Source organism: Gossypium hirsutum, chromosome A02, assembly GCF_007990345.1.
Source record: "Gossypium hirsutum isolate 1008001.06 chromosome A02, Gossypium_hirsutum_v2.1, whole genome shotgun sequence".
NCBI lineage: Eukaryota > Viridiplantae > Streptophyta > Magnoliopsida > Malvales > Malvaceae > Gossypium > Gossypium hirsutum.
The window spans coordinates 1,509,917-1,526,812 of record NC_053425.1 but is presented as its reverse complement, the minus strand read 5'-3'; the positions used below and the strand labels follow the sequence as shown (position 1 = coordinate 1,526,812).

The 16,896-nt window shown below is 32.0% G+C and overlaps 1 protein-coding gene across 2 annotated transcripts; it reads right to left on the bottom strand.

The window, feature by feature from the left end:
* Positions 1 to 9,127: 9,127 nt before the first annotated feature.
* On the bottom strand, positions 9,128 to 14,103 carry LOC107927445 (extensin-2). 2 transcript variants are annotated; one of them, XM_041088157.1, is made up of 4 exons: positions 12,598 to 14,103; positions 10,227 to 11,988; positions 9,614 to 10,058; positions 9,128 to 9,519 (listed from the first exon to the last, which is right to left on the bottom strand). In XM_041088157.1, the coding sequence occupies exons 1-3, from the start codon at positions 13,961 to 13,963 to the stop codon at positions 9,644 to 9,646; spliced, it is 3,543 nt and encodes a 1,180-aa protein (XP_040944091.1). In that variant the 5' UTR covers positions 13,964 to 14,103; the 3' UTR covers positions 9,128 to 9,519; positions 9,614 to 9,643. The 2 variants fall into 2 exon arrangements, with proteins under 2 accessions (XP_040944091.1, XP_040944090.1); XM_041088156.1 differs by having other exon boundaries at positions 9,614 to 11,988; positions 12,598 to 14,102.
* Positions 14,104 to 16,896: the final 2,793 nt, after the last annotated feature.

Genomic DNA, 16,896 nt, shown 5'->3' with positions numbered 1-16,896 from the left:
AAGTTTGAAGACAATATCAAATCTGGATCATAATCTCAGGGCGTCTATGCAATTAATCCTTTTTTTGGAGAGTTTATAATTTTGACTAGGTTGGGTATTTGACTAATTATGCTTTAAAATATACCATTTTTTAAAGGACTAAGTTAAATGAGAAAAAGTTAAAAGCTACAGACGAAAGAGTAGTAGGTAGAAGGTTCGGTTACAAGTCTATTTCCTATCACTTTCTTATTATCAGTTAATTAGAGAATAATAAAAATAAATAAAGCTTATTATATTATTAATGGTCAGTATACTTACTTGTTAACTTGTGACCAATATTTACCCCTTAATAAACCTATAGAATATGAAGAATGAATTATTGAACATGTGTTATCTCTATTAACACTATATCAAATAATTTTTCAAATATTTAATTTTTTATATTTATTTAAATTTGACTTGATTTGAAAATTACGAAACATAGATTACTTTATATATTTTTAGTATTTCTTTTATCATTATAATATCGGGATGTGAAAAGAGGATAACAAAATTTGGATTTGTATTATTTAAATGCTAAACAGTAGTTTCAATCGATGGAGCTTCTAATTTCTTTTGAGTTTGTCTTGTTTCTCTTTATAATGTTATAGGATAATAGTTAAACTTCAATTTTAGTCCCTATACTATGTTGAAACTTGAGATTTATTTTTTTTTATTTTAAGTTTTGACATAATTTGATTACTCTACTTTTATAATGTCATTAATTAATCAAAATAATTAATAATGTTAACTGTTTCAATAAAAAAACCTAACACCAATTTTTCTTAGGAACACAATTCTAACAAAACTTTTAAATTCAAAAAGTAAAGGGACTAAACTATGAAGCGTGTAAGGATTTAGAACATATTTTAACCTTTAAATTTTTACACCATAATTTAACATAGATAAATAATCAACCTAACACCAGAGGCGGTTCTAGGGGGGCTGGCATGGGCCCCGGCCCTTAAAATGAAAAATTACCATTTAGGCCTCTAAAATTTTTTAAAATTTTAAATTAGTAAAGGTAAAATTACACTTTGGCCTCCTTAAAATTATCAAAATTTATTTTAATACTTAAAAAATTATAAAGATATAGACTATAAAAAATTAAAATTTCATTCTACCCCTTTAAAATATTGTTTTAGCTTCACCCCTGCCTAACACGAAACCATATTTGTATCTATATATTATAATATACAGGAGGCTTGAACTTAGGCTATCAAGTATGATGATACCATAGTTGGACCCATCTAAATCCCACATATTCGACCCATTATTATGAATATCTTTATTTCCCAATTATGGCCCAAATGTTTTTTTTTCTTCTCAAGTAAATGCAAATTTTAGATAATGTTATTCACCTTCTATTATTATTATTTTTTTAACATTAATCTGATTATAAGTTCTTATCATATTAGCTCCTTTTAATATAATGTCTAGAACTATCCATAATCCTCTCTAACTCTTAATTAAGAGGATAATAAGCTTTAGTGCACTCGAACCCACATTCTCTTGCACCGATAATAATACTAATGCTAATCGAATTAATACTTAGTTAACCACCTTTTGTTATTTCTAAAAGAAAATAGGAAAATTGTTTGACTATGTGGTATGTATGGATTGATCAAAACTCAAAAGCAGGCAAGTAATGCTAGCAAAGTAAAGAAAGATAAAGGAAAAAAAAATTTAAATCAATCACAAATTTGGTTATGTAAAATTATGAAAAGGCCAAGCTTTTCTTAATTTAAAGAAAAATATAAATTTTTAAAATCATTTTTCCATGTCACACCCGTAAGACCATTACTCTTTTAAATTTATAGAGGAATAAAATTTTAAAGTAGTTTTTAGACCCTAAAAGGAGAGTCAATGAGTTGACAAGTGTTTTATAGGAATATAATAAAATATTAAAAAAATGATACGAGGTAATTTTTAAGACTGCTTGTAAAATAATAAAAGTACACTATCAGTATATCAAATACTAACTTTTATTATTTTAGTTTATTACTGAATAAAATATTTTAACTTATGCGAGCGATACCGATATGAAATTGACTATTTAAATTATTAAACATAGTTTAGAAAAATAATATAGAAAGGCTTCAACTTAGGCCTTAATTTATGTTGTATTGCCAAGAGTACGTGAGTTCTTTTTACCAAAGTAGAACTGAAATTTTCGAATGATCTATCTAAATTATTTTTTAAAAATACAAATTTAAGCAATTTCATTTATGGAAAATTTCCTTCTAAAACAAAATAGGGAATTTTTTGACTTTGTAGTCTGTTTTCATGATAGGGATTGATCAAAATTTAGAAAGCATAGAAAGATGAGAAGCAAAAAAAGGTGAAATCAATCACCATTTTGGTTACGTAAAATTATGAAAAGGCCAAAGCTCATAAGGTCTCTTTTTCTTTTCTTTTGTTTGCTTTCCAAAAGAAAAATTAATTTCAAAAATGAAACATGCAATTTTCTAGATTTTGAAATCAATCAACTAACCACTATCGATTACTCGGAGTTTAATTCAATTAATTCGGATAAAAGAACTTTAAAAGATAATGTTAATCAAGTTTCAAATTTGCTATTTTATGTTTTTGGCTCTCTTTATTTTAAATATTATAACGTGATTGAAAGTATGTCCAAAATCTCAACTTAAACTTCTTTTATGATCTACAATTCTGCATTTCGTAGTGTGTTTTGAAAAATGTAAGTCTCAACTCGTTGTTGTTATGTCTCCCTAATGTGAGGGTCTGGATATGGTTATGAGCATGATGTGGGCATGCTTAATATCTTTATATCTTTGAATTATATTGCAGCCTCAAGTTTGAATATATATGTTCTCGAATATAGATTTGACAATTTAGGTCAAGTTTGAAAAACCAACCCAATTAACTTGAATTTAAGTCCGATCTAATTTGTTGGAATTCACTTATCCGAACTTGAAATCTCTCAAACTCGATTTTAATTAATCTAAAATCACCCTAAATCTAAAATGATTTGAATTTGAAAGAATCGAAACTTGAAACGACCCAACTTGAAATGACCCCAAAATTTTAGAACTTAAATTAGTTTGACCCCAATTGAACTAACTCAAAATTAACCACCAGTCCAATTGATAACTCTATTCACAGATATTCGAAAAATTAAGAGTTTATTAGGTTGAATATAAACAATTATAGATGCCTCCACACATCAGCTTTTTGTTTTATTGAGATGAGTATTGAATACGGATAAGCAAATATGTTTTGTTTAAAGAATTTTGGCTTAAGGTTGTCGGACCCTTTCAACAAACTCAATATTGGACTTGGGTAACTATGCTCATTTTTATCTTTAGACTTTTGTCTTCTAACTTTACTAAGAGCACAACGAAATGATCGATTCACATAGAATTTCAACATTTACTCTTAATAAGACTTAAAAGCTATACATTTTTTTTTTGCTTCAAGTCAAATTATTCTGTTTAAAAGCAACAGAACAATAGTTCCAGTTAAACAATACAATTATCACAAAAGCTAATATAACATGCAAGCCAGACATTCCAATCATCAATCTAACATTCACCACCACACTTTAAACTTAGCTCTACGATTAATACCTGTTGACGCTATACACTTATATGACATTGTTAGAACATATTTACATTTGAATATTTCTAAATATTTTAAATTTATTTGAAATATTATAATATCAATTTTATCAGATATCTCCAAATAAACCAAAATTTATATTTCATACTCGTATCCGAAATATATATGAAACAAGAATATTTCGAAAAATATTACTATCATAACCATCAATTACAAGTGGCAACCTCGAATGGAAGAGGCATTAGCAAGTGGAGACTGCTAAAATTATTACGAACACAATTATATTGCTTTTTAAGACAACACATTCATCACATCCCAATCAATTACAAGAGACAAGTGAAAACAACATGAAATCTCAATAGTGCACTAAATGGTAAATCATTACCTGATTAAATTCGAATCCGAATTCAAATTCAATTTACATTAACAAAATCAAAATATAAAGTTGACACATCTAAATAATTTGTACATATTATTTATATATAGTGATACTCAAATTCGAGATATTAAAATTTCTAAACTCTCACTCTTACTATATTAGTCAAGTTCTTGCTAGTATTTCAGTTTATTAATTAAAATATTATTACATATGATTTTATATTAGTATTTAATTTTTTATGCTATTATCAAATACATCATAAATAATCTCATTATAAGTTCGGATCATATTTGTTTTTTTTGACGTAATGCTTAGAATTATTCATAGCCCATTCCCAACCTATAAATAAGAGGATAGTATGCTTCAGCGCACTTGAATCCATGTTCTCCTATATTAACAACAATACACATGTTAATCGAACTAAAACTCAATTCATTATCTTTTGTTTATTAATTTGTCTAATTTTTTTCTTAAAAAAAGCATGGCTATTTCATGATTGCCTATCCAAAAAGCATGTCCACTTTATTTGATTATTGGCTAAAAAGAAAGTTTGAATTTTACTTTATTTTAAATTTCTTCCAAAACATTTGGCTTTATTATTGATTTATATGTGGGATGCGGAAAATTTCAAATAAAAGATGGTACTGTTCTGGCTGCTGAAATGATCCCACTTTTAGTCAAAAAAACAAAACAAAAAAACTTAAGGATGTCCTACAAAAATTCTTATCCAATATTAATTATTTCCTTGTACGTTGTAATTATGAGTATATATTATAATGGACAAATTACATGATTTTAGAATGCCATCAAAGGATTTGTTCTTTTAGGAGACAATTTGTTGTAGTGCTGGTAGACTATGGTGGGTATAAGTGTTCATGCTCCCATCACGATTTCGATATCTTTATCTTTTGTTTAGGGTTGGGTCGGAACGACAAACTAGAAAGAGTAAGGTAAAAGCACTAAACTTGATTTAATCATGATTATAACGGGTGAGAATTTGTATTTAAAATTTTGGTTATATCTATATTATTTGATTTTTATTCTTATAAAAGAAAAGGGTTTAACTAACTGATTGAGTCTTAATTCGATTGGCATAGGTATTGTTGTCAATGTAGGAGGACGTGGGTTCAAGTGCGCAAAACTGTTTTATCATTGTATTTATAGGTTGGAGAGGGGCTATAGATAGTTCTAGGTATCGCGTCAAAAATAGCTAATATGATCAAAATTACTCTCAATTGAGTATTAGCTCTATTGGTACCGATATTGCCTTTATTCTCCTATTTAACAATGAGAAGGGATTATAGGTCGTTATAGGCAATATATCAAAAGAAAACTTTTTTCGGTTCACTTTAATACTTAAATTGTTAGCCACGATGGTACTTTTTAAAATAAACTAAGATGAAATGATAGTTCAAGTACCAAAGTGTCAACAAAAGTTTTAAATACCAAAGTGGAAAATAAATATTGTTTAGTATTTAACTTATAATTTAGTTGACAATAAATAAAGAGTTTGAGTTTGGAAATAAATTAAGAATAATGAACTCATTTGGTCACTTTGACTCTATTTTTTTTCAATTACTTCACCCTTCACCATTCAAATTTTAGTCAATTTGATTTTCTTTTTGAAGGACAATTTGAATAAATTGTTAAAATTCTAACAACACTAACAAACAACTCGCATGGCAGTCTATGCGTACTTCATTGCTAATATAGATACATTTTCTAAAAGGTTTAGGAACTTTTTTGAAATATATATTTTTTAAAAATTTATGAAATATACATGGACTGTTGCACGAGCTATCATCAATACCATTAAAAATTTAATTGTTTAGTCAATTTTTTTTATAAAAAGGTAATTCAACTAAAATTTAAATTTTGAGAAAAATATTTGTTAAAATGTTCCGAGTCAAGATTAATACCTATTATAAAATTGAAAATTTAAAATTGGAAACCCCATGAGGGACAATTATAAAGGAGGCTATTTTGGCAAAGGTAGGGGCCATTTTCTAAGAAAAACAAGTTGGACACTCCTTTTACATATATATATAGATATGGGAGGGAAGTATTTATGCATTGAAAATTTTAATTGATTCGATATTTCTATCACATCGATCCAAAATATTATCTGTATTAATATATTTAATGGTTAAAAGTTCTTTTCTTTACGTTTTCTTTCTAAACATAGAAAAGATGGCCCGACAAACACTTAATTTAAATTAACCCTTCACAATCTATAAATAAGAAAATAATACATTTCAGTGCACTTAATGACAATTTATTATTCATTTTTACTTGAACTTTTATTGTGGTTTAAATTTTTTACTACTATTTTAATTACATTATTTCATATTATTTACATTAAACAAAATTATATTATATAATAAATTAAAAAAATAATTACTTCGAATTATGTACAACACGTATGACATTAAAATTTTGTAGACTTAAAAAGATAGAGTGTCAAGGTCATTCACCAAGGACAACAAGTTGAACACTTAAAGATCATATATATAAATCTAGTTTAAATAAAAAGATTTTATTTTTATTTATTTAATTTATAAATTCATTGTGTGTAGTTTTTTTGATATAATGTTTAGAGTTACTTATAGTCCGCCAATTTAATCTTAGTTCGATTGGCATGGGCATTGTTGTCAATGTCGGAGACGTGGGTTTGAGTATGCTAAAGCATATTATCCTCCTATTTATGGGTTGGGGAGGGACTATAGATAGTTCTAGGCATCGTGTCAAAAAAAATCAAGATAAGATTAGAACCTATAATGAGTTTATTCAACAAAAAAGAAGAAGAAATACCCATAATCTCTTCTAAACCCTTAAATAGGAGGATAAATGTGCTTTAGCACATTCGAATCTATATCCTCTTATATTAACAACACTATCGACATTAACTGAGTTGAGTTATGCATGAATTGTTGATTGAATACATGATTATAAGGTTCGTTTTCCCTCTGTTATAGTGGTTTATTTAACTTAACAATTAAACATAAATAAATGAAAATGGAACTATGGTATGATTGAATTATAAATGTAGAAAGATGCTGGCAAAAAAGGGGGGAAAAGGAATATTTTTTCATGTGGGGGAGGGGCTGCCACTTTAATTAAATTTCTTTTTTATCTCTCAACTTTTTTGACTTGTCAATTTTCTTAATTCTTCCACGACAAATTATTGACAACCCATGGTGATGATGATTATGACAAATGAATTGGCATCTAGCTGTTTTTACCTGCTTCACTTTTGCCAGTTCACTTATATTTAATTAGTTTAATTCTTTTAAAAATTTTTAGACTTGGTGTCATATGTAAGGCTGTAATCAATCCGACCCACAGCCTAATAGTAGTAAGTTGGAACTCAATTTTGAAATTTAAGGTTTGGTATTTAGTTTAAGCTTTTTTAAGCTCAAGTTTGATCGTGACTTAATTAGTTTATTTAAGCTCGAGTTTGGTTTAGTTTATTGATCAATTTTCATATTTAAATTCAAATTTAAACTCGATTAAACTCGTTTGTACTTAAACTTTTTTCATATAATAAGGGTACCAATGTAATTTCAAAATAGTAAAAAGATATTAAAACGAAAAGTCCAATTAGGCTAGCAAGCTGTTCAAATAATGTATTATGGTGTTCAAATTTAGCTCGATCAATAGTTCGATCCTTGACTTGATAATTACCAAATGAAAATTCATGTTTTGTTTTTTTTTCTTTTTTCAAATCAAACATGAATAAATTGCGAGCATCAGTATCTCATTGTCACTCTTAATCCTATAATCACATTGGGCTCCAACTAAGTTTGGAGTCGAGTTGAATACAAATGCGAAGCCAAAAGTTTTTTTTTATGAATCAAAATTGAATCTTAAATTTTATGAGAGTTTTATCATTATAATAGCTTTATAAATTTATAATTTTTAAGAAGATTAAATCAATTTTTTTTATTTTGAAGGTCAAAATATAATTTTATCATGTATTAACATATTAATTTATATCTTTTAAAGAGACTAAAACATAAAATTGCCATCTAAAGTATCTTGGTTGGATCAAACTCTTATACAATTACAAAATTCAAACTCAAAATTTTATTTAAATGAGATCCAGCTTTTTACTTTTGATCCAAATACTATTCAAAATTATACCCAAATAAATAAATAAATAAATAGAAGAATCTTTTAGAAGGTGCATTGCACCAACCCCCTTCCAACAAAACTTACTTCTGGTGCATTATTTAATGCTAGTTACATAATGCATTATGTACTTATTTAGTTGTATTCATATATTTTTCGTATTATAATTATATTTAAATATATTTTATATTATATTTCTATTGTATTTTTTTTGTAATTTATAGTAGGAGATTAAAATTTTAACAATAACACAATTAACATGATTCAAACTCAGGTCACATTAAAGACGATGAACACATTAATCATTAAACTAACATACTAAATTTTACTTGTGTTGTATTTTAATTATGTTTATAAGTTGTTATGTTGTATAATAATTTTTCAAATCTAGGGGTTAAAAAACTAGTATATGCCTCAAATATTATTATAGCCTATAGGTGAACAATTATTATAATGGAAATCATATCCAACACACCATCCCTAACCCTATATAAGAAGTTAAAACTGAAAAGGGATGCATTATTAATTAATTAATCAATTAATTGCTTTTTGTAACATCTTTCAAATCTTGGAATAATTACCATTTAAAAACAAAATATTTAGCAATGATTGAAAATTCAATAGGAAAAATATTGATTTGTTTTTTTTATGTGGAAAAATTTTGGCAGATATTGAGAGAAAGTAATAGGATGGCAAATCGTATAGTGAAAGAGGTTTGAGACGAAATGGATCACTTATTTTTTATCAGAAATTATTAAAAAATATGAAGGGTTTATTAAATGATGATACCCATTACGTTATATATCTATTGTTTGATGGCTATTAATTCTACTATAATCCTAGCTTAAAGCTTTACTATTTTATTTACCAAAAAAAATGTCCCAATTTTCTCTTAATTTGCTTGAAAAAACAATTATTTAATTAAGGGTTGATAAATTTTTTATTAAAAATTTTCGTTATACAACTGGAATTGGTCGAAATGGTTAGGAAAAAAGGTGTTGTTGCATAGCATTGACATTGAAACAAATAGATTCTTTTATTGCTAATAGTGCACATAGTACACCAAATTATCCACCAAATAGCAAATGCATGCCCACAATAAATAGAAAAAGCTTCATCAATCATACGGAAGGCCACATTTCTATACACGAATAAATTAAAGTGAAAAACCAATAATTAAAATAGAAAAAACACTCACTTCCTTCTTATGCCACTAAAATAAATAAAGAGCATGTGTAACATGGCAACCAAAGAAGTGGAAGTTACATGTAGGCCTGAATTATCAAAATTGTATCTCTCCACTGTAATGCTTAGACCCTTATTCCATGGACTTGAAAAGGAACTGTTTTGATGTCCAAATCTCCCTTCCTTCTTGGCGCCTTCCTTTATTTTGCTGGCGAAACTAGAATCTGAAATTTTGATGTGGCCAATGAGTTAGAATATGAAATTAACTGTTATATGATAATTTATACTTAACTATTGATTTAATAAAATATTACTTACATGAACGGTGTGTGGTCGATCTTTTTAGATCTAGTAGGGTGTTGGTGGTGGAGGAGAAGCGTAGATGTAGACCGGAGGTGGAGGTGATTTCACTGGTGGGGGAGGTGAGTGGTAGTAGTATGGAGGAGGTGGTGATGGAGATGGAGGAGGTGGAGATTTGTAGTAGTATGGTGGTGGGGGAGAGTGGACTGGTGGGGGGGGAGATTTGTAGTAGTATGGGGGAGGAGGAGATGGTGATGGTGGAGGAGGGGAGTTGTAGTGGTAGGTAGGTGCTGGAGCTTTCACTGGAGGTGGGGGTGATTTGTAGTAGTATGGTAGAGGTGGTGAAGGAGATGGTGGTGGTGGGGATTTGTAGTAGTATGGTGGAGGTGGAGAGTGGACTGGTGGTGGTGGGGATTTGTAGTAGTATGGTGGGGGTGGAGAGTGGACTGGTGGTGGTGGGGACTTGTAATAGTATGGTGGAGGTGGTGAGGGAGAAGGTGGTGGTGGAGACTTGTAGTAGTATGGTGGTGGGGACTTGTAATAGTATGGTGGTGGAGGAGATGGCGATGGTGGTGGAGGAGATTTGTAGATGTATGGGGGCTCCTCTACGTGTTTTGGTGGTGGTGGGGACTTGTAATAGTATGGTGGAGGTGGTGAGGGAGAAGGTGGTGGTGGAGACTTGTAGTAGTATGGTGGTGGTGGGGAATGAACTGGTGGTGGTGGGGACTTGTAATAGTATGGTGGTGGAGGAGATGGCGATGGTGGTGGAGGAGATTTGTAGATGTATGGGGGCTTCTCTACGTGTTTTGGTGGTGGTGGAGACTTGTAATAGTATGGTGGAGGTGGTGAGGGAGAAGGTGGTGGTGGAGACTTGTAGTAGTATGGTGGGGGTGGAGAGTGGACTGGTGGTGGTGGAGACTTGTAGTAGTATGGTGGTGGTGGAGAATGAACTGGTGGTGGTGGGGACTTGTAATAGTATGGTGGTGGAGGAGATGGCGATGGTGGTGGAGGAGATTTGTAGATGTATGGGGGCTCCTCTACATGTTTCGGTGGTGGTGGGGACTTGTAGTAGTATAGTGGTGGAGGAGATGGTGATGGTGGTGGAGGAGATTTGTAATAGTATGGTGGAGGAGGAGATGGCGATGGTGGTGGGGGAGACTTGTAGTAGTATGGGGGCTCCTCTACATGTTTCGGCGGTGGTGGGGACTTGTAGTAGTATGGTGGATGAGGAGATGGCGATGGTGGTGGGGGTGATTTGTAATAGTATGGTGGGGGTGGTGATGGAGATGGTGGTGGTGGGGACTTGTAGTAGTATGGTGGAGGAGGAGATGGTGATGGTGGTGGAGGAGATTTGTAGTAGTATGGGGGCTCTTCTACATGTTTTGGTGGTGGTGGGGATTTGTAGTAATATGGTGGTGGAGGAGATGGCGATGGTGGAGGAGGAGATTTGTAGTAGTATGGAGGTTGCTCCTCATGTTTTGGTGGTGGTGGGGACTTGTAGTAGTATGGTGGTGGTGGAGAGTGAACTGGTGGTGGTGGGGACTTGTAATAGTATGGTGGAGGAGGAGATGGTGATGGTGGTGGAGGAGACTTGTAGTAGTACGGGGGCTGCTCTACATGCTTTGGTGGTGGTGGAGACTTGTAGACATAAGTGGGAGGTGGTGGTGATTTGTAGTAGTACACAGGTGGTGGAGGTGACTTGTAAACATAAGTCGGCGATGGTGGAGGTGGTGACTTGTAAACATAAGTGGGAGCCGGTGGAGGTGGAGACTTATAGTAGTATGGAGGTTGTTCCACATGTTTTGGTGGTGGTGGAGACTTGTAGTAGTACACAGGAGGTGGAGGTGACTTGTAAACATAAGTGGGAGCCGGTGGAGGTGGAGACTTATAGTAGTATGGAGGCTGTTCCACATGCTTTGGTGGTGGTGGAGACTTGTAGTAGTACGCAGGAGGTGGAGGTGACTTGTAAACATAAGTTGGTGATGGTGGAGGTGGTGACTTGTAAACATAAGTGGGAGCCGGTGGAGGTGGAGACTTATAATAGTACGGTGGTGGCTTGTACGGATGAGTCGGAGGCTTAGGAGTGTACTTTTCACACTTCTTGTAAGGTTTCTTTGAACCATAACCAAATGGCTTAGCTCTAAGCACAACCTCGTACTTGTCCTCTGACTTGACCTTGAGCACAGCACCCTTGATGCCATCATGTACACTCATGGGTATGTTGCATGATGAACCCTTAGGTGGGGCATGAAGCTTGGCAATGCATGCTTTGGCTCCATATTTGCCATAATCAAACCCATCAACAGTGACAGCAAATTTGCCATTGTTTTTGGTCTTTCCATAGACAGTGATTTCCTTTTCACCCTCGTTGCAAGTCACTTCCACAGTAGCACCTGCTCCATGTGCAATAATTGAAAATTTAATTTCTTTTTTGCTAAAAAGTCAATCAAAAGATGCTTTTTTCTATTTAGACATCAACCATTTTATAACTAATTCTGTCTTCCCAAGAATTCATTTAATCATAATTATAAAAAAAAAAACAATTTTTCCATAGACATGACTTATGTGTTCACTACTTATATTGACTTGTGCATCCATATATGGTGCAGCCCTTAATAAGGAAAGCTATAATTTTAGAGTAATTTATAACAATAGTTTTTATCATTAAATTATTATGAATTGAATATTAAATTATATAAAATCTTACATAGACAGAGAATACAGTCATAATTTATTTTCAAACATATAAGAAACAAAAACAGACTTTGTTTATTTTTATAATCTATTTTTTAATTTTTTTTAAAATTTCCAGAAGAATAACTTCAGATTCCTTTAATTATTATGTTTACGTCTATTTGAATTAAAATATTCATAAACATCTTATTTTAACCTCTAAATCACATGACAAAGTTCCACAAAAATTTGAAACTATGAAATAAATAAAACATACGAAATTGAAAATAAATAAATTAATAAATGCATTAATGTATGAATTAATTTACCTTCGAGATGTTTCTTGCCGTGTGATTTCTCTGGGTAGCTTGAGTCATAGCATCTGTAGCAGTAAACTTTTCCGACCACCCTGACTATGAGCGGGTGTGGGTGGGGGTGGGGGTGGGGGTGGGGGTGAGGGTGGGGGTGGGGGTAGTAAGGAGTTGGTGGTGGAGGAGAATGGTAGTAGTAGGGAGGAGACTTCATTGGTGGTGGTGGAGATTTGTAGTAGTATGGTGGTGAGACGTAATGTGGGGGTGGTGGTGGAGATTTGTAGTAGTAAGGTGGTGGAGGAGATGGTGAAGGTGGTGGTGGAGACTTGTAGTAGTAAGGTGGTGGTGGTGAGGGTGATGGAGGTGGTGGAGACTTGTAGTAGTATGGGGGTTGTTCTTCATGCTTTGGTGGTGGTGGTGGGGACTTGTAGTAGTAAGGAGGTGGTGGAGATGGTGAAGGTGGTGGTGGAGATTTATAGTAGTAAGGTGGTGGTGGTGAGGGTGATGGAGGTGGTGGAGACTTGTAGTAGTATGGGGGTTGTTCTTCATGCTTTGGTGGTGGTGGTGGAGATTTGTAGTAGTATGGAGGAGGTGGTGATGGAGACGGAGGTGGTGGGGACTTGTAGTAGTAAGGAGGAGGTGGTGATGGAGATGGAGGAGGAGGTGACTTGTAGTAGTATGGTGGTTGTTCTTCATGCTTTGGTGGTGGTGGTGGGGACTTGTAGTAGTATGGAGGTGGTGGTGATGGTGATGGAGGTGGTGGAGATTTATACTCATAAGGAGGTGGAGGAGAAGGCGATGGAGGTGGTGGAGACTTGTATTCATAAGGCTTCTCCTTCGGTGGTGGTGGTGGAGACTTGTACTCATAAGGCTTCTCCTTCGGTGGTGGTGGTGGAGACTTGTATTCGTAAGGCTTCTCCTCATGCTTTGGTGGAGGTGGTGGAGACTTGTACACGTAAGGAGGTGGTGGAGAAGGTGATGGAGGTGGTGGAGATTTGTACTCATAAGGAGGTGGAGGAGAAGGTGATGGTGGGGGTGGAGACTTGTACTCATAAGGCTTCTCCTTTGGTGGTGGTGGTGGAGACTTGTATTCATAAGGCTTCTCCTCATGTTTAGGTGGTGGTGGTGGAGACTTGTACACATACGGAGGTGGAGGAGAAGGTGAAGGTGGTGGTGGAGATTTATACACATAAGGCGGTGGTGGAGAAGGAGAAGGCGGTGGTGGTGACTTATACTCATAAGGCGGAGGAGGTGATGCATAAATATATGCATCAGCAGACACTGAACCTACATTGCTCGCAAGAACAACTACAGCAACAGCCATAGCCATTAACATTTGGGGCCAAAACCGGCCCCTCGCCGGGTTACCCCGCGGAACCATCATGGATGACTACCAAGGAACACCACCGGCAGCCAATGCGCCTAGATTTTTCTCAAAGTTCCCTTACTCGAAAGAGAAAAATGGAAAGGGAGAGGCAACTTTATTTTTCGATTATGGTGGTGTGTTTTGAGTTAAAGCTTGCATGCAATGGTGGGACTATATATAATAGAAATAGTCATTGATGTAGTGCTGTTCACAAGAGACAAATTCAATTAATTTTTAATTTAATTAATCTAAACCCCAAATTCGATCCAAAACATAACATAATTTTATAAATATTTTTAGTAAATAAATATCTGTAAAATTAATCCCCCATTTTTCAAGCATCTTTTCAGGAGCAGTTAGGGACAAAAATAATTCAAATTTCTTTCCAACAACTTAGAAAATTTATATAAATAAAACAAAAGAAGAGGCTGCTTCCTCTTCTGCTTTCATTTATTTATTTTTGCTATCAATTTGGCTGATAGTAGAAAAAAATTTCGTGCTACATTCTTTCCCTTTCTATACGTTCATTTTCATCCAACTATTCATCTTAAAAAGATGGCTATTAACTCACGAAGAAAATAATCCGATTGAAAATCAATAATTTAATCGATTCTGACATTAATCAAATTAAAGAAACATTGATTGATTTATATAAAATATATTTTAATAATTTGTCATTTTTCAACATGTGACTAATACTACAAAATTCTTGACTAACATCAATTATACTTAGTAATTCTTGTATTAATATCATAATTATATCGAAGATTGTATGAAACAGTGATATTATCGCTTTCTAATAGTTTAATACCACATCAACAATTTTATCTTAAGTTTCAGGATTTTCATTTGGATTTAATTTTTTTAGAATGAAAATACTGATATAGCATCAAATTATTAAAAAAATATATAAACAACGTGAAGTTACTGTCTAATATAATCTTTTCCCACAAAAAATTATGTGGTAATTACTTTAAAAAACATAGATTATTCCTTGGCAAGTTGTAATGTTATTTATTTATCAAAATTTTTGACTAAGTATAATAATTAAATAATTTTTTTAAACAATGCACGTTTATGAAAAACAAAAGCACGTTCATATATGTATATATATAACCACCACTACTAACTCAATGACTTTAATTTTTATTAAAATTATTTATTTTTTAATATTTCTTTTTGCTGAAAATCCATGTGATTTCTCAATTATGAGGTAATGGCATGTGAAATTCAATCAAGTGGCAGTTCAGCTTTTGCTGGAGATTTTAATTACAATTGAAAATTAAAATGGAAAAAAAAAGTGAAAAATAATTGTATTCAATTCCATTTTCGTGCAAGGTATAATAATTTCAAGTTTCTTACAACATGACCAGACATGTCGCCATTCTCCTAAAATTCCACTAAAATGATTTCTTCAATCCAATTTAATTTTTTTTTGGTGTTTTAGATTTTATTATTGTCACATAACATATAATTTTTTTTCCGATACAAAGGACTGCCAATCAATGACAATTATAAACTAGTGAAATTCGTAAGTAGCAACTTTATTATGGTCTCAAGGGATATATTGAACTCGCACACTTTAATTGCATTTTAGGATCTGGTCATTTAGTCTCAACTCTGTCATCAATTGCAACTTTATAAATTCTCTCCTTCCTAATTCTCGTTGTGAAGCCATGTAACCAATTTGTAGACGAAAACTCTTTCTATTGATGCGTCATTGTTGTTATCCAAAACAACACCATCTATTTTTAATTTGACCCAATTAAGAGTGGCTCTAGCTTGTATAATAAAATCACTTGTATTTGATTTCTCCACTCTCTTAGTCCATGCTAATGTCGTAGAAATTAGTAAGATATAAAATAAAATATTACATTATACAAATTAGAGTTGGCAAAAGAAAATCTCGAACTCGACAAGTTTTGATTCGTTCCTATCATATAAGGGTTCTTTTTTGGACAGTTTTTGAAGCGGAGTGTGATGGTTTTTCTATTAAAAATTTCAAGGTTGGGTCGAGATCGATTTAGATAAAATCCACTCTGGTCCCCATATATTTAATAAAACACTATTTTTTTAATTTTATAATTATTTTATAATTAATTCTTTAGAAAATGAAACATGCAAGCTTCAATGTTGAGAAAGTCAACTTTTCAAGATACTCCCAAACAATGTAGTTGTTATACAAAATTAGCTGTCCTAGATATATTATAATAAATTTAAATAATAATTTATTTCATTTAGTTCTTACATATATTTTTATAAGATAAAATTCAATAAATTAAGAGTTTAAATTCCAATTATTATTACTATCTTTAATCTCAAGTCTTTCTTTATATGAAAAAACAATTGTACAATTAATGATCTGCTAAGAGTAATTAAAGCCTACTTTTTCTATTCATAAATAATGTAGTTAGTAACTTGGTATAAATCTAGATCAATCTCATTTATCATCCATAAATTAAATCACTTATTATTTTAAAAAAGAACTCAACTGTCAATCGAGACGTGGGTTCGAATCGGCCGAAGTACATTATCCTCTTATTTATGAGTTGAAAAGGAATTATGGGTAGTTTTTGACATTGTATAAAAAAACAGATATGATCAGAATCTATAATAAGATTGTTCAAAAAAAAACCCATCTAATTTGATTAATGCTTATAAATTTAAAAAATCAAGGGGGCAAATAATAACTTTAACCCTAAAAAAATAGATTTATCAATTAACCTCTGAAATTTTATAAAATTACATATTAATATAATGATAAAATTATTTTTTTAACTCTTCTAACAATTTATGATTCATCTTTTTAACCCTTAAAACAATTTTCATAATCTGCATCGTTTGTAATTTTTCTGGTCTTCATGCGATTTTCTATACCCAAAGAAAAAACTTAAATAATTTTTTCTCATATCCTAGGAGATTAATATATATGTATATGTATGTGTATATAT

Bases quoted from the DNA above. Each gene is read 5' to 3' on its own strand.
- LOC107927445 (XM_041088156.1), bottom strand. From the start codon at position 13,963: ATGATGGTTCCGCGGGGTAACCCGGCGAGGGGCCGGTTTTGGCCCCAA. The intron at 11,989-12,597 runs GTAAATTAATTC...CACATGGAGCAG, and splicing joins CGGCAAGAAACATCTCGAAG to GTGCTACTGTGGAAGTGACT.